Raw genomic sequence first — 18900 nt, forward strand, 5'->3', positions numbered from 1 at the left:
ACTTTATCCTTTTCATTTTTGTTAATGAAAGGGGGTGTTTCTGGCTCTCCTGGGCAGGCAGTGAAGCCTGGGGGTGTCTCCTTGCTCTCCTGCCATCCACATGCACATTATTCCCCAGTGTGCCAAACTGTTCCTTAAAAACCATGTTCAAGGCAGCAGAATAAATTATCCAAAAATAAGGTTTTTTAAAAAAGCAATTATATTCAACATGCATGACTTATTTTCTGTTTGTAGAATTTAAGTTTATTTTGCAGCTGAATACAGTTGTTCTTTAATCCTGATCTCATAATGGATTTTAGCAACCTGTTCACAGTCAATTTACCTATCACATGGCAATAAGATCATGCCACTGGATAAGAAAAGATTACATCTCTGAGCCTACATGTGATACAAACTTTAACCACACCATAAAATAGCTGACAAAAGCTCTCCACAATAAATAAACTGATTTGCACCAACAGTTCAATGAAACATATTACTTGGCTCTAGAATTCCAGCACTGAGGTCTTTCACGTCCCCCTTAGATGCCCAGCTCTGGACTATTCTGACCTTCTGTGACATCACAGCAATGTTCATGGCAGCCAATAGGACGACAATGCCTGCCCAGTTCCACTATGACAGTGGATATTTAACTAACTAGTGACTACAGAAATGACCGCCCAGGTAACAAAGTTATTTGGGCCCATCTTTCCCTTGACCATTCCCCACCTCAGCCTGCTCTGCCAAGCCACAGGGGTAGAAATCAAAAGGTGCCAGACACTTACTTTTCATAGTCATGCTTGCAATACAGCTGCCGGTTGCGACAGTAGCAAGTGCCGGAGAGAGCCTGCAGGCAAGCGGCGCACTTCAAGCAGCCTTCGTGCCACGAACGCTCATTCACCCTCAGGAGGAAGCGGTCGGAGATCGGGGTGTTGCAGCCAGCACAAACCTCCCGCATTTTGGACTCTGAGCCTTGATGGCAGGGAACAACAACAACAATGAATTGCAAAACTCAAAGGTCCTCCTCATCAATGAGATCAGTTTACAAAGAAACAGGGAGGCCTGGTGTGCTGCGGGTCTGTGGCGTGACCTGCTGGGATACCCTGCCTGGGGATGCTTTTGCAACAGAACACTCGGGTGGTTCATGTCCCAGGAACTCATTGCTGAAAAGAACCCACAATCTGCATGCAAATGGTGCAACTTGTATAATCGTACTCTCCCCCCCCCCCCTATAGTTGGAGCTTATATGTTGCAGTTTGGTTCATACTTGGATTCTGTGACTTTGAAGTCATTCCGTTGATTCGAACGTTCAATACTTCTCAATAGTGGTAACCCAACTGTGGAGTGACCTTCATAGGAACGGTGGTCCAACTCCCTCATCATTAACTTAGGAAAAATCTAGAAATATTCATTTTTACCCAGGCAATTGGAGGCTGAAAGATCTGTTCCTGGCAACTCTTAAATTATTAGCTGTGAGAGTAGGTGGTTTTAAAAAACAAAAACCCCAGTTTTTGTTTAGTTTTTAAGTGTTGTTTTAAAAGGTTTAATCTGTTTTTAGAATATTGTTTAAAACTGTTTTTAGACATTTTAATTGTACTGTATTCTGTTATTTACATGTTTGCCACCTTTGGGAGGAAGCAAGGAATATAAATTTAGCAAACAAACAATATTTGACCGTTAATGATTAATTTTTTTAACCTGCCTCATCCCAAAAGCACTCAACAGGTAACAGAGCATTTAAAATATTTTATCCATATAATATGTGTTTTATACTGCTGTCATTACAATGGGAAATATTCCATAGTCCTACATGAAGGAAGTTTTTCATCTACAGTTCTTCTTTCTGTAAAATGGGTATAATACCAATTGCCCTCATAGCTCATTCCACTATTTATAAAATTTTACTTATATTAGCAATCAATCTGATTATTTTTTTGAATCCCAAATATCATTTTTAAGAAGTTTCCCCTTATCCTGAAAACATACATCCCTTCATAATTTAGAAAACTTTTTAAAAAACCAATCCCAAGAATATAAATAAAAATGTCCTGCTTCTTGAAGCTCAGAGAATTTCCTTGCAGATTCCCCACACTCCATTCTTTACAATGCTCTTGCTTGTGTAAGAGTCACTACTGCGCATCTTTGACCCTGCTTCATCCATTCAGTCAATTTCCAGCCCTCTCTACCACCCCGGATACTTTGGCTTAAGCAGGATATACCTCACTTCAAATAGGAGATAACTTTTTAAATGTCTTGCTTGAGTTGATCAGGATTATCTGTGCATCAATCTATGGCAGCCGTTCAAAGACTTCCTAGCATGGACTGCAACAGATAAGGAAGTAAGTGCAGGTGGGTCATAAACACCCTCTCCAGCGTGTTGGACGTGGCTTGGGGCTGAGGCAGTGAGGGAGTCTAAGCTGCTGCCAAGTGCATGTCATCATCTTCAGTGTGGAGGTTGCTGGGTCTTGTTGGCGCACTTCCTTTCCTTTTGGGCTTCCCTGCTTGTATGTGTGAGTGCATGTGTTCGCACTCGATTGATGCTGTGTGCTGCCATCTCGGTGCTGGAGTGGAGCCATGGCTCTGTAGTAAGGCTTTGCACACAGGTGGCACCTGCTGGGAGGAGGGCTGGGAGAGAAGCCTGCCGGGAACCCCAGAGAGACTCTGCCTAACCTACAGTTGCTGTTGTTACTGTTATCATTAATTCCCTTCTAAATTGCAGTTCATCTGAAGACCACAGTATATGACATAATATAAAATGATACAGTAAAATTACCAAAAAAACCTTTAAAGCGTCACAAAAAAAATAACATTAAAATAAAATAAACTGACAGTGGAAACAGCCTCCAAGATGTTTCCTTTCCACTGAAATGTATTGAAACTGATTGAGTAATTAATCATGATAGTTTTGGCCATAGTGGATAGCAAGACATATAACAGATTTCAGTGGAATCTGAACTGCAGTGGAACAGAAGCAGTGCTGATTGTGGTAAACATAGGACGGGATGGAAATGGCTGCCTCCTTACATTCCTAGTCTCTTGTTCCACAATTGGATACCACAGTGGGGAAGGTCTGTGTCCCTTGTCATCAGCCGCTGGGCAATGCTGCTGCCAGCGCTACTAGCAGAGCCTCCCTGGCTCATTTTCAAGGCTCAAGGCGGGATGTACTGGGAAAGATGCTCTTTCAAGTGTTTGGGTCCTGTGCTGTATGAGGCTTTGTAGACCAAAATCAAAACCATAGCATATAGACAACCAGGGCAACTCCCTAAGGGTTGGTGTCACATGGCCCACAGAGCCACGTTTGATACTAGCTGCAGCATCCTGACTGTCTTCAAGGGACAGAAAGTTGCAATGATCTAGCTGGATGGTTATTAGGGTGGAGATAAGATGTAGTTTATGGAGGAAGTGAGGAGGGACCAGAACACACCAACAGCATAGGATCTGCTCCCTCCCTTCATAGAATCGTAGAATTGCAGAGTTGGAAGGGACCCTGGGGGTCATCTGGTCCAACCCCCCTGCAATGCCGGAATCTCAAAGCATTCATGGCAGGTAGCCATCCAACCTCTGCTTAAAAACCTCCAAGGAAGGAGAGACCACAACCTCTCAGGGGAGACCATTCCTCGGTCAAACATCTCCTTCTGCCAGGAAGTTTTTCCAAATGTTTACTCTCCTTTCTTGTCGCTTGAAGTCATTAGTTCAAGTCCTACCCTCCAGAGCAGGAGAAAACAAGCATATTCTGTCACCCATGTCACACTCCTTAAGATATTTGAAGATGGCTATCACAACTACTCTCAGTTTCCTCTTTTCCAGGCTATAATTTAAATGTATCTTTTTAAAAAAATAAAAATTAAGCCTTGAAAAAACTCTTACCAGGTTAAAAAGAGGGGATTTCAAATTCAGATGAAAACTTCATGGTTATTTTATCTAGAAAAGCAAACTTAACAATGTAATTCTACACGTCTACTCTGATATTAGCTCCATTGAGCTGAATGGGACTTACTCTCAGGTAAGTGATTGTAGGGTTGCAGTTTTGGTCTGCTTAAACACTGAGACATGCATGTTTTCTAAGAAGGCCACACTCAGTATAGTGTGATTTGCTGAAATTTTGAAAGATGTTTAAGGGTTAACATAGCACCAGAATACATAAAATATGACAAAGAAGTTGTTCTGAACATATGATAGATTTATCCAAAGATTGGTGACTGTTATAATCCCATGAATTTTTGGAGCAAAAGGACAAAGTCCTGAATCGCAATGTTCAGCTTAATTTTTTTCTGGTTTGATTGTTCTTGATAATCTTATTGCAGCGAGTGGGAGCACCTTTCAAAATTCCCTCTTCTATGCAACTCTTAAAAGTGTGGGGAGCACTGTTTTCCTTTGCATTATATCAGTCCCCGTGTCCATTTCTAGACTTCTGATTTCTCCACACACATCAATTTCATAAAACAATTCAAGTTGCAGGGAATCAAGAGCTTGGGATTCCAGCACAACCCAAGTATCACCACCAGTTATACTAAAAGGGCCTTTACAATTCCTTGCAGGCTCACTTGGGCAGCACTTGCAGCAGATCTCTCTTCCTTGGATTGGCATGCTGAACACACACACACACAATCAGGGCAGGTAGGGGGCCAATGTAATATCTGGGAGCAAGGACTTTTGTTCTCATTCTTCTCATTGCCTTTACACCCACATCTTCCGCATGCACATGCCTATAATCATACTGAAATTAAAAGTCATAAAGAAATGGAGCTGGTTTGAGCTCAAGAAAACAACCCTCTCTTATGCAGCATTATTCCAGTTTATTTAACGGCAAAATGCCGAGGTTTGCTGCTTTAGTGGAAACTCTCTGGCATAATTGTCCCAGAGATGCCATTTCAAAGGTCTCTGTACTCCCGTGCATTATTTGCTTCAGTTTGTTTGTATGAAAGTTACTGAGAGGGATATATTTCCCCCCCAGGCTTCATCATAGGCAAGCCAAGCTTGCAATATGAGCTGGAGTCCTGTGCACACTTACTCAGGAGTAAGCCCCACTTCAGAGTAAAGATGCATAGGCTGCATGGGGGTAGTTGCCCTGCTGTATATTTTGCACATGAGAGTGGAAAGGTCAGCGTTCCTGTACTGTTAAGAATGGGGGTAATAAAGGATGCATGAATTGCATTTTCCCCACAACTCCTCAACATTATAAAAGACCTTGTTATCCAATATAGAACAGAAGCAGTATCTGGCAGGAGAGGTGCTAGGAGATCCTTCTTATTTAGCACAAGATATCAGTCTAAATTGATATCAATGTAAATTGGGGAAGGAGTACGACAAGGCTGTATATTGTCTCCCTGCTTATTTAGGTAACTTTTATGCAGAATTCATCATTAAGATTGCAGGAAGAAATATCAACAACCTCAGATATGCAGATAACACAACCTTGATGGCAGAAAATGAGGAGGAATTAAAGAACCTCTTAATGAGGGTGAAAGAGGAGAGCGCAAAATATGGTCTGCAGTTCAACATCAAAAAAACTAAGATCATGGCCACTGGTCCCATCACCTCCTGGCAAATAGAAGGGGAGTGAGATATTTTACTTTTTTGGGTTCCATGATCAGTGCAGATGGCGATAGCCTGCTTCTTGGGAGAAAAGCAATGACAAACCTAGACAGCATCTTAAAAAGCAGAGACATCACCTTGCTGACAAAGGTCCGTATAGTTAAAGCTATGGTTTTCCCATTAGTGATGTATGGAAGTGAGAGCTGGACCATAAAGAAGGCTGATCACCGAATAATTGATGCTTTTGAATTATGGTGCTGGAAGAGACTCTTGAGAGTCCCATGTTCTGCAAGAAGATCAAACCTATCCATTCTGAAGGAAATCAGCCCTGAGTGCTCACTGGAAGGACAGATCCTGAAGCTGAGGCTCCAATACTTTGGCCACCTCATGAGAAGAGAAGACTCCCTCATGAATGAGAGAGAGAAGTTTCAGGAGGAGACAGGACTAACTGGTTAAGAAAGTGAAATATTTAGGGGTTAACATGACTGCCAAAAATGTGAATTTATTTAAGGATAATTATGAAAAATGCTGGATCGAAGTGAAAAAGGATTTAGAAATATGGAGAAATTTGAAGTTATCATTGCTAGGCTGAATTGCTGTAATAAAAATGAATGTGTTGCCAAAGATGTTGTTTTTGTTTCAAACATTGCAAATTTTGGACAAGATGGATTGTTTCAAGAAGTGGCAGAAAGATATTTCTAGATTTGTTTGGCAGGGTAAGAAGCCCAGAATAAAATTTAAGATACTAACTGATGCTAAAGAAAGAGGTGGATTTGCCCTGCCAGACCTTAAACTTTATTATGAATCAGCTGCTTTTTGCTGGCTGAGAGAATGGCTGCTTCTTGAAAACACTGGTGTATTGGATTTAGAAGGCTTCAATAATGCATTTGGCTGGCATGCATATCTGTGGTACGTTAAAGTAAAAGCACTTAAAGCGTTCAAAAATATTGTTAGAAAAGCACTGTTTAATGTTTGGATAAGATATAAGGATTTGTTAGAAAAGAAAACCCCAAGATGGTTGACACCAATGGAAGCGAAGGCACAGAAAAAACTCAATATGGAGGCCAAATGGCTGAAATATTGGGAAATTCTGGAACAAGATGGAGACAGAATAAAACTGCAGAGTTTTGAAAAATTGAAAAGCAAAGTGCGAGATTGGCTCCATTATTACCAAATAATGAAGGCATACAATTTGGACAAAAAAGTTGGCTTCCAGGTGGAAAAATCAAAATTGGAAATAGAATTGTTAGATTCAAAAATTAAGAATTGGTCAAGAATGTATAACTTGCTGTTGAAATGGAACACTCAGGATGAAATGGTGAAATCAGCTATGATTAAATGGGCAGAAGACGTTGGACATAACATAATGATGGCTGACTGGGAACAGTTATGGACCACAGGTATGAAATTCACGGCATGTAATGCCCTAAGAGAAAATTTAATGAAAATGATTTATAGGTGGTACATGACACCAGTCAAGCTTGCAAAAATTTACCATTTGCCTGAAAATAAATGTTGGAAATGTAACGAGACTGAAGGTACATTCTTTCACCTTTAGTGGACATGCCCAAGGATTAAGACATTCTGGGAGATGATTTATTACAAAATGAAAAAGGTATTCAAATATACCTTCCTGAAGAAACCAGAGGCCTTTCTCCTGGGCATGGTCGGCCAATTGGTGCCAAAGAAGGATAGAACTCTTTTTATGTATGCAACAACAGCAGCAAGAATACTTATAGCAAAGTATTGGAAGAAACAAGATTTACCCACCCGGGAAGAATGGCAGATGAAGTTGATGGACTATATGGAACTGGCAGAAATGACTGGCAGAATCCGAGACCAGGGAGAAGAGTCGGTGGAAGAAGATTGGAAAAAGTTTAAAGACTATTTACAGAAATATTGTAAAATTAATGAATGTTAGAAAAATGTGGGAATGAAGTTATATGGCTTTAGTAGAAATGTTATAAGGAATTAAGTATAAATAGATTATTAGAGTATTAAAAGAAAAAATAAGGTTAGAATATGTTAAGATAATTATAGGATAGAAAACAGAGGAAGATGGAAAGGAATTGCTGAAACAATTGACAGAAGTGGAATACAAAAAGGGAGGTGTGAGGAGGTCGTTGAAATAAATGAATGAAGAATGAATTGTCTATTTTGTTTTGTAGTGTCTAAATTGTTGGAAAAGTAATAAATATTATTTTTTTAAAAAAAGAGAGAAGAGAAGACTCCCTGGGAAAGACCCTGATGTTGGGAAAGATGGAGGGCACAAGGAGAAGGGGACGACAGAGGACGAGATGGTTGGACAGTGTTCTTGAAGCTACCAGCATGAGTTTGACCAAACTGCGGGAGGCAGTGGAAGACAGGAGGGCCTGGCGTGCTCTGGTCCATGGGGTCACGAAAAGTTGGACATGACTAAACAACTAAACAACTACAAATCAATGTAAATGCACCACTTTTGTTTTCCAAAGGAATTAGAAGTGCTCCAAAAGTCAAGCTATGGTTTTCAGAATGCTGATGTTTTCTCATCCTCAGAATACTTTTAGCCATCATGATTATTGAGAAAAACATTGAAACTTGTTGGTTGTGCCAGCAGAAACTTAGGAAACTGTGTAGGACTACGCCATTTGAAATAAGAAAACCCATCTATTGCCTTTAAAAAATCCTGGCTTATGTAAACTTAGACGTTAATGAGCAGGTTATATCAGGATGTCAGTGATAAACAGCCTGTGTTGTTATAAATTATAAACATAATTACATTCACCACTGGTATTTTATTGTCCTTATGGGTCTAAAAGCGTCATTAAGGTTACACATTTCATTTCTTGACATTCCTTTTTTTGAATTTGTTATAGGCATTGTATTTCTACTGTGGTCATGTGTTTGCTGAGTATTAATTATAATAGTAGATTCTCTATATATAAGGTGCTATATTCCTCAAGGCAATGAAAAATAATTTCATGAAAACAATTCAAAAGTGCGTTAAAACAATGTGTGTGTGTGTGTTTGCACAAAACAGTCAGCATAATACTGTACATCTAAGGAGAATGCTACATATACTCAAGTTCACTGTCCTGATGTTGCTTTTCAAAAATAACCTTTCTGCATTTTGCATCAGTGAGCTTTAATTCACATTAAGTAGCAGGTTTGCTTCTAGATTAGCAAAGGGCATCCTAGTCTGGGTTGTTGTTGTTCCCTTAACCAGAGTCTAGAGAACCAAGAAAGATTTTCTGAAGCTGATGCTATACTAGGGCCCGTCTAGCACTTACTTGGAGCCTGAGTATCACTGCAGACATTCAGCCAAGACCACTGGATTGTGGGGCATTTGCCCCCCACCTGTGGAGCTGCACACACGCTTCCCTAGATCAGAAACTCACCATAGCCCAGGACGGGCGTGGCCTGCTGGAGACAAGATGGAGCCTCTTCCGTCTTCATCCTCCAGGTCTGGCAAGCATAGGATGGAACTGCCATGGAGGAGGAGAGACTTAGTTAGTCATAAAAAAGAGAGAGAGATAAGGGCAAAGGAGGCTGGCAGGCAGCAGCTGGACTCAAGCAGGATGAAGGAGAATTGGGAATCCAACTTCTGCCTTCTCAAGTGCTTGCCAACAAAGTAACTCCAAAAAGGGTTAGGTAGTCTCAGTGTATTTTCTTGGATACTGTTCTGGATTTGGGAGTGGGGCTGCTATTTTTAATTTTTTCTGGCAGTGGGACATCTGTGCCTCTGATGACACACAAGAGTGTTTACAGCTCCCCATGTATGCCATCTCACTCTAGGGTTGCCAACTGTAGGTAGGTAGTATTAATCACCTCTGAAAAGCATCACCTGCTGACTTCTGCACCTTAAAAGCACAAGAGCAGACCAGCTATGCCCCCCCACCCGACTCCATCTGTTGGTAGATATGATCACACCTGGGCTTCATCATCTACATTGTCTTCCAGTTCTTTTCTGAGCCCTCCAATGTTTAAACGAAGCCCTAAACAAGTTACCTGAAGGATTATCTCTTGCATATACATACTCAAGACTTTCACCAGAGGCCCTCCTTGAGGTTCCCCTCCCTGGTGGTGTGTGGGCATGGGGACAGGGCCTTTGGGGTGGTGGCCCTGATGCACAAATTGATGGTTTTAGATGCTAGGTTTCGTGGACTTCTGGGGTCCTCCTTTGTATTATTTCAGTACATAATTAACATTTATTGTTTTCTCTTCCCCCAGTTACCCCATGCTTTGTAACTGCTCCTATATTCCTGGTATGATTAGACCCCCTCCCCAATGGTTTGCCAACCCTGATGAAAAATGAATTCTCTCTGAGCTTATGCAGTTTCCCATTTTAAACTCACTTAACAGCACCATCTTTTAGACTAAAGGAATAAATTAGAGTTATGCATATTTACTTGGGAATATACATCATTTTAGGGACACGGGTGGCACTGTGGTCTAAACCACAGAGTCTAGGGCTTGCTGATCAGAAGGTCGGCGGTTCAAATCCCTATGACGGGGTGAGCGCCCGTTGTTTGGTCCCAGCTCCTGCCCACCTAGGAGTTTCAAAGCACGTCAAGTGCAAGTAGATAAATAGGTACTGCTCTGGTGGGAAGGTAAATGGCGTTTCTGTGTGCTGCTCTGGTTCGCCAGAAGCGGCTTAGTCATGCTAGCCACATGACCCAGAAGCTGTATGTCAGCTCCCTCGGCCAGTAAAGCGAGATGAGCGCAGCAACCCCAGAGTCGTCTACAACTGAACCTAATGGTCAGGGGTACCTTTACCTCTATACATCATTTTATTATAGAAAATGATATCCTTAAGGGGGGAAAACTAAAAAATATATGTAACCATGTACATACCTGGCCAGGCCCCCCCCATCTCTGGCTTACAAAAAAGAAAAGAAAAAAAGATGCTATGGCCCCCCAAATCAGCCTCACTGGGCCATGGTATGCTCATGACAGCTTGGATGCTGGTTTCGTGCCTGTTTGCTGCCGCTCCCCCTGCCATTTGCCACCCTCTGGACTGTGGGCTCTGGATTTCAGCCCAGAGGTCCAGCTCCAGATGTACCACTGCATAGCGGTGCCCCAGTTATAGAATGCCTTCCCCAGAAAGGCTCACCTGGTGCCTCTGTTATGGTCTTCCCCCGCCCCCCACTCGTGCCTTTTAATATGCCAGTTAGTATTTTTCCCCTTGCTGGCTTTTAGACTAGTTTTATACAGTGGTACCTCAGGTTAAGAACTTAATTCATTCTGGAGGTCCGTTCTTAACCTGAAACTGTTCTTAACCTGAAGCACCACTTTAGCTAATGGGGCTTCCTGCTGCCGCCACTGCACGATTTCTGTTCTCATCCTGAAGCAAAGTTCTTAACCCGAGGTACTATTTCTGGGTTAGTGGAGTCTGTAACCTGAAGCATATGTAACCTGAAGTGTATGTAACCCGAGGTACCACTGTATTGGTTTATATTCTGCTTGTGTTAGTTTTATGCTGGCAATATAGAGATATTGGTTTATTGTTTATTTTTAGTCTGTATTTTTAAAACTTATTTTTAATATTTTGTAAACCACCCACAGGACTTAGTTGATGGGGAATATAGAAAGGTCAGAAATATACAAACAAATAAAAATACCTCAATAGTCCTTGTAACTTCCCTGTGACTAGTTACATGACTTGTGGGACCTGATATCTGTCTTTAGCTTCTTAAATACGTGTTGTGGGTTCAAACCTAGAAATGGTTCCTGCTCATGCCAGATGTGTGAATGCTAACTGTGATTCTTCATTAGGAAGAGAAAGGCATTCTGCACAAACTCAGAAAAATTTCCTTCTTTAATAGATGGCCTTAAGCAAGCTAGGGACTTGGGTGGCGCTGTGGGTTAAACCACAGAGCCTAGGACTTGCCAATCAGAAGGTCAGCGGTTCAAATCCCTGCGACGCGTTGAGTTCCCATTGCTCAGTCCCTGCTCCTGCCCACCTAGCAGTTCGAAAGCACATCAAAGTGCAAGTAGATAAATAGGCAGGAAGGTAAACGGCGTTTCCGTGCATTGCTCTGGTTTGCCAGAAGTGGCTTAGTCATGCTGGCCACATGACCCGGAAGCTGTATGCCGGCTCCCTTGGCCAATAAAGCGAGATGAGCACCGCAACCCCAGAGTCGGTCACAACTGGACCTAATAGTCCCTTTACCTTTCTTTACCAAGCAAGCTACTTTCTCCTAGCCTAAAGTGTGTGTCTGGTACAATAAATTATAATTTATAATTAGATTATTTGTTATAATTATAATTAGATTATTATAATTAGGTTATAATTAGATTATTTGTCAACTTTTCAGACAACCTTTTTAGGTGTGCCAACAGCAGCTTGATCAGCAGGAACTAGCTGGAGAGGTTTTTCAGAGCAAAGAGAAACATATTACCTGCTCATTTCCACAGACTGAGCTGCTATTAAAAACACAGCTACAGGAGCTAGTTGAAAAGTTGGGAACCCTAATTATTATAATGGCCTTGGGAATTACTGAGAGTGGGGTGCAAAAGCAAATGACAATCTGGGAGGTAAGAGATAAGGGCATAAATCAGGCTTTCTGAGGTAAAACCAAGGAAGTAAAAGAGACCTAACAAATGAATTTAGCGTTATACAATATCTTCTTTATCCATGCTCTTGTTCTTCCCTTCCTAACATTACAGCCTCTTCAAAATGTCAGCCACAGCGAATGGCACAAGCATAAGGGCTGCCAAAATGAAAATATTGTTATAGGTGTGGGGGGGGCGCTAAACCCTAGAAATTAATAAATGATAATTGGGGTGGCACATAACAATATGAAGCTATTCTAAAAGTGGAATGCTGCTGGGATTTCAGCTGCCTGAAAGTCAGTCCCCTAACCCCACGTGTGAAGGAGCTGAATTTAGTCAGCCATCAGCAGTAAGGGGAAGGTGACACTCTGCACATGCCCAGTGTTTTAAGGCATTCAAAGTGGATTCTATCTGAAAGGGTTAAGGTCTGGACACCCATGGCCACACCAAAGCCTCTAAGACAAAACTGCTTTCGTCTATGACAAATGAAAGTAAGCCAAGGGGAGCCATCAGGCTATAGGAGAAGTTGCCCAGTCAGGCTGGAGTTGTAGGTGAGGATTGCTGGTGTCTCCATTAGAAGCAGGAGATGCACTACGTTGTGAGTGCCAGGCTGTGCCTATGTGGATAGATGACTGGGGAAATAAGAGCACAACCATCTGATCTGGGCATAGGGCAAACCTTCCAAAGGGGGGGGGGGTTCCTTTCCCTAGATCAGGTTCTCTAGCTTCTGAGAAATGAGGGACACCCCCTGGGTCTCTGTGCTGGGAATGACTGGAAGTTCCTGTGTCACACCTGATGCAGGGAAAGGACAGCAGAGCCTAACTGGAAGGAGACTGGCCTGAACAGTAAATCACACAGAGATACCGTGGGGCAGCCTTCTCTGTGAGTGGAGCTGCTTACAAGAGTTTCTCCTAATTTGATTAGCTTATTCCTCACTGATGTTCTTAATTCTCATTACTCTCAGGAGTAGTTAATCCCAGCACTCAAACTGCAAATTCCTGCTCTAAGACTAAGAGCAGGGCATGGGAAACATGGCAGGGTGGGGGGCTCCAGATTTTGCCATTGTCATTCCTGCTCGCTGCCTAGTCCCTAGAAATCACTTCCGCAATTAAGCAGTATCATTGGCAGGGGCCAATGGGAGTGAAGTTCAGGAGTGCAACTAGTAACTCTTAACACCCCAATTTAGAGAGACGCTAGAAGTAGGGAATGCCTTAATTGCAGCAGCCAAGATGGGAGCCTATAGCTGAGGGGTCAGGAGCCTGTGACCCTTTAGACGCTGTTGCACCAGCAGGACCAAAGGTCAGCCATGATGGGTGCTGGAGTCCAGAAACATCTGGCCAGCCACAGTTTCTCCATCCCGACTTTGATTCTACTGCATGGAGACAAGAACAAAAGGTCCATTTGCAGCCCAAGTTAAAACAAAACAAAACAAAACCCTTTCCCGTCTTTTTTTATTAAATAGGCCTGGTTAGGATTGTGCCCTTAGACTATAATCCTCTGCGGGTTTACTTCTCAGTAAATATATCATCAGATTCTGTTGACCAGCTACTTCTACCTGTCATTCAGTACCTGGGAGGGCATCCTGCTTTGCTCCTCGGCTTTGGACAGGAAGAAGCGAGAGCTGTGGGGACCAAGGTGTCTCATGCAGAGACAGGAACATGCAGAGGAGGAGTTGGAAAACGGATTGGGACACAGAGAACGGGGCGGGTGTCCCAGGCAGGTACCTGGGTTGTGATCTAGGGCGCTCGCCGGCCGCTTCGACCTGTGGGCCCCCCTGCTGCCCCCGCCCCCCTGTCCGGATCTTGACTCCTTTTTTCATTTTGAGAGGGAGGAAGCTAGAAGGGGAGGCGGGAGGGGAGGCGAGGGGGACGGCCAAGGAAGGCTCTTGCATTCCGCCGACTCGCCGCGATGGCCCGGCGCCTGCCCGGACCAAGCGGGAGAGAGTCTCGCTCCGGGCGAGAAGCCGCCTTTCCACGAGCGTCTCTCCTCCGCGGCGGCGAGGAGTCGAATTCCGAGACTGGCGGCGGCCGAGGCGCTGCTACCCGGGTCTCATCAGTGCTCGACTTTGGGGCGCAATTTAATTTCCCCCTCTCTATTTGGTCCGCCTTTTTTAAAAAGGTATTTTATTTGGAAAGGGGCTTGGTAAAGTCCACCCTCCCATCAAACCCAACCAACAATAATTGGAACAACTCTGTGCTCTATTCGGCCCCCAAAAGGACGGCTGGAGAAGAGAGTGGATTCTGTTCCAAGGCTTTTTGCGCTAACAGGCGCTTCGGCCAAAGGGAAGCGATGCGAGATCTTTGGCATTAATTGTTGCGTTTGTGAGTCTTTAGGAAAACGAGAAGCTTTGCTCTGTTTCCTCTCTCGCCTCCTTTCCAGTTTTTCGGAGGCTGAAGTCATATTTATATATATACGCTTACTTTAAAAGTACAGTAACTTCTCCTGAAGTCAGTGGGTCTTACTTCTGAGTAGACGTTGACACTAGACAGGTTGCGTCGTACATTTCAATTAGATGGGCATTTTCTGTCATGAATAGGGGGAAATTGCCGCTAGGTTCCTTTTCATTTTGTATTAGTTATCCAGCCCGCTTTATACGTTGTGTTAAGCACCAACTTTTTGAATCCGATGTTTGTTTTGGGTTTTAAAAGTTACTTCTGTGCTTCGACGCGGGTTACACTTTGTAGGTTATTATTTTGAGATGCGGCATTTCAACATTTTTATGTATTTGCTCAAAAGGGCTGACGGTTCTCGTTAATTTTTTTAAAGTAACAGTTTGGATTCGACAACCTTAACTTAAGACATGCTGTGAAAAATATAATGCTTAAAGTGGCACCTTAAAAGACTAATACATTTGTGGGTCTGTCTACGCTACATAAAGCACGTTGTTGTTTTCAAACTGTCCGTGCCCACAATGAACTTAAAGGAAAATACAGAGTTCCCTCCCTTTGTATATATACATATTTTTCACATTTATAAAATCGCCTTTCAGCAAAGGCTCCAGAGGTGGAGGAAGCAAGAATAAAATAGCTTAGTGCAGTGGTTAGTCTGGTGCATTGAAGCGGGTGCGGGGGTGTGTGATCTGGGTTCAAATCTCCATTGGGCCATCGAGCTCACCGGGTGACTTTGGGACAGTCTCAATCTCTCCGCCTAAACTATCTCACAGGATTGATGTGATCGCGCGAGGATAAAATGGAGGAGGAGAACCTTGAGTTTCTTGTAAGATACAAATAAGTAGAATGACTAAATTTCACTTTACATTTTACACTTTACATCACCATACATTTATATAGAGCACAACAGCAAGCAAAAGATAATTACAATAAATTAAAACTTCATGCAAAATACAAGAACAAGCAAATAAATTAATAATAAGAAAAACAATAATAACAGTTTATTAAATTTATATACCGCTTTCCATTCAAAAATCACATTCAAAACCTTGACCTGTCGACTTTCCTAGCGGCTTGCCAAAATTAATTGACCAATGCACTCTAAAACCATTGTATATTTTAAAACCCAGCGGAGTCAAAAGGCATCAATGCATAGCTATCAACTTTTCCCTTTTTTTGCGAGGAATCCTATTCGGAATAAGGGAATTTCCCTTAAAAAAGTTGACAGCTGTGCATCAGTTGACAGCTGTGCATCAGTGGCGGCACTGTTTTAAGCTGCTACACATCCGGATGCGAAATATATTTCGCACAAGGCCGATGGATTTCAATTGCGTCTAACACCGAGGTTATTAAGTTTTAATAAGTCTAACGAGCCGATCATTTACATCTAGTTGCAAGTAAATTCCATTTATCTCAATAGCCGCCTGATGACTTTAAGACTTCCAGAACTCAGATCACACAACAAAACGGTTAACAGGATAAGCATTTGCATGTTTTACCAGATGTAAATCCCATTGGGTTCGGGGTTTACTCGCAGGTAAGTACGTATCAGATCGCCGCGCAGGTCTTCAGAATTGTTCTCCCCAGAGCAGACTCGCACAATGTATTGTTCTGGAATCTGCCTACAAGTTTATCAAGGGAGGGGTGGAGGCCGGAAAGAGTGGGTGGCTTTTAAAAAATCACACTCGACTAGAGTTTACTTACAAGTAAAACGATGTGTTTAGAATTGAGATGTCTCTTGAAAATAAATTCCTTTTTGATCACTGGATCTTCCAGAGACTATCGATGGGGCTTGAGACATAACATTCCCTATAGAATACTAGGAAATCGTGGCAAACTTTTATCCACATATTGAAGCTACCCAATTTTTATGCGCGCGGAGCATAGGCTTCTCGCTGCAGGATAACCCTTCTTTTTGCATGTTGACGCGGACGCTGTGTGAACAATAGGTGATATATGTGAACCCGCCTATGCTTCTTCAAATATGAAATCATAATAGCCAGGCCATTCTCAGTTATTTCAAGGAGATTTTTTAGATTTTTAAAATGCCTCCGGGTCGTGCAGCTGGCTGTGCATAAGCCGAAAAAAGCACCGCCGAGTTCTCTGGGACTTACTCCGAGGCAAGTATGCTTAGGAGCAGGCATAAATTTGGCTGGATCGTGCTCTGATTTTGTTTTTACCAGCACTCTAGAAGGTGTGTCATAAAGGTATAGCATTATGTATTTTGCATGGTACATAACTTTTACTAGGGTCCTATTTGGCGACGCAGCGAGGAAGTCGGAAGTAGAAGCGCACGCAGGGGCCTCAACCTCGAGGAGTTCAGGGTTTGTCTGCGCGATATAAACTGAACTAAGTACACGAGGATGCGCAACTGGTCCTCAACATGCGCCTCAAATCTAAGTTAAAAGAACTATAACCGACATCGCAGGAGCCCGTCCGACAAGGAGTCTGGCGCGCTGCAACTTCCCTGTTTGTCCCGATGCGCATCCAGGGACCGACCAACCCAGGAAGCGAAGGAACGTGGAGAAGCGCCCTGCCATAGAAAATAGGGCACAGGTATGCCAACACCGTATAGCGCTGCTATACGGTATTTTTTCATCGTTTATAATATATCGGATTTCTCTCACACACCCTTGCGCCAGCAGAACTCTTTGGATGATGACTGAAGGGTCGTAGCGCCAAGTCTCACCTTCCTTACCTAAAGACACGGGCAGCTTAGTAGCCGGTTCGTCAGAACAGTAGCGACACGCAAGCAAGTCACGCAACAACAACAACACACACACACACACACACACAAACGGTATACTATATAGTGAAATGCTTGCGTTATTTGCGAGAATGACTTTAGGACAAATCAATGCATCCAGCGATATAAATAGAAGTCTGCGATTCGTGCCCCTGGAATAATATTTGTCCCGGTTGCAAACAGAAACTCACTGAAAGAGACTTCTGCCAATGCACAGTTGCTCCTCTGACGGTCACATACCGATCTTTGTCACATATATGATATATCGTATGTATATAGACCCCCCACCCCAAGACAGCGCGGTTTTTGCTCTGTCAAGAAGCGTCTGGGAAGTGAGGAGGAGGAGTGCCCTTCGCTAGGACTCTTTAAGGAGTGAAAAGCAAGTCCCATCTCTCTCTCTCTCTCTCTCTCTCTCTCCCTCTCCCTCTCCCTCTCCCTCTCGATTTCATTCCCCAAGTAGTCTCGGCCTCATGCGGATGGTGCTCAGTCCTCCTTCCCCGCAGCTTCTCACACAAATCACCCTCGACGCTTAGCAAGACGCTCAGCAGGCTGAGTTCACTCCAGCCGACCCCTTTCCGTCCCAAACCAGGGGCACGATCCACCCTAACGGAAGCATTTCCCACGTCCTCGTGCTTTGCCAGACGAGAGGCTGAAGCGGTCGCCTCCCCGACGGGACTTGGGACGCGTCAAGCTATGGGGTAGATGGTGCCCCTTGCTTGGAAGCTGATGCTCACCTGGATGGAAGGCAAACTTAAAGTGAAATCCCAACCAAGCCTAAGCGAGCCTAATTCGCTAAATGGACAGGTCGGGAAGGCTGCGTTCCTTGGCGCGCTTCCGCGAGAAAAAGTCCCACTGAAAAGTGCAGGATTTCCTTCCGAGGAAGCGTGCTTAGGCTTGTGCTGCAACTCTCCCCGCCTCCCCGCGCCCACCCTGCCAAATAGGACACCCCAAACTCCATAACCGCCGCACAGAAGAAGAGGCCCAAGGTCCATCCAGCGCAGCGTCGCAGAGCCCAACCAGGCGCCTCTAGGCAGCTCACCGCGGGCAAGAGCCCAGCGCAAAAGCCCCTTCCTGCAGCTGCCTCCCCCTGCCCCGCCTGCAACTCAGAGAGACGAGGCCTCTGATCCTGTTGACAACCTATAAGCCATGCTGAATAGCAGCCGACGAGACGCCTCATACTCCACGAATCAGTCCTCTAAAAGCCACCCGAGCTTGTGCGTGGCTGTCGCCGGACCTTGTGGCGGTGAGTCCCACAGCGAATTCTGCCGGCGCGCGCTCCTCTGCCTGGAGCCTCCTGCCAGTCAGCCGCTTTGGATCACCCCGAGATCCTGCGCTAGGAGAGGAGGCGCGCACGGTTCAGCGGGATCCCCTTTCAACGAAAGGTGCAATCTAAAGGGCTCCCTGCCCAGCCTTAAGAAAACTTCCCGTCGATCATTGAAGGGGTCCCCCTTGGGAGGTGGCGGGGAGAGACCCAGAGCCTGTGCACACTCTGGGGTGGGTGAGGACTTAGTTTAGGGGTGGAAGCCAGATCAACCCCCCCCACCGCTCTTCTAATGGACCAGGCCGGCGACGCGACCCGAACCCTCGCCCTGTTCTTAGGGAAGGATTTCCAAGGCTCTCTCGTAAGGAACCGCTCCAGTGCCGGGGGGGGGGGGTGAAAGGGAAGCGAGGAACAGCCTGGAGGCGAAACCGCGGGAGATCCTCTCTCTTTCTGCC

The 18900-nt window shown here is 44.1% G+C and overlaps 2 protein-coding genes across 4 annotated transcripts in view; one reads left to right on the plus strand and one right to left on the minus strand.

Moving 5' to 3' along the window:
• Positions 1 to 18900, plus strand: part of LOC310840067 (uncharacterized protein) — a 437006-nt gene that overhangs the window by 137157 nt on the left and 280949 nt on the right. The window lies entirely within an intron of this gene.
• Positions 1 to 18900, minus strand: part of LOC310840063 (LIM/homeobox protein LMX-1.2-like) — an 86547-nt gene that overhangs the window by 67544 nt on the left and 103 nt on the right. For both annotated transcript variants that reach the window (XM_083729239.1, XM_083729238.1), the window contains exons 2-3: positions 8892 to 8978; positions 765 to 951 (exon numbers count right to left, since the gene is read on the minus strand). In XM_083729239.1, the coding sequence (XP_083585365.1) occupies positions 765 to 951; positions 8892 to 8949 (245 nt within the window). In that variant the 5' untranslated portion in view covers positions 8950 to 8978. The remainder of the gene's footprint in view (positions 1 to 764; positions 952 to 8891; positions 8979 to 18900) is intronic.

Source organism: Podarcis gaigeae, assembly GCF_964106915.1.
Source record: "Podarcis gaigeae genome assembly, chromosome: 2".
Classification (NCBI taxonomy): domain Eukaryota; kingdom Metazoa; phylum Chordata; class Lepidosauria; order Squamata; family Lacertidae; genus Podarcis; species Podarcis gaigeae.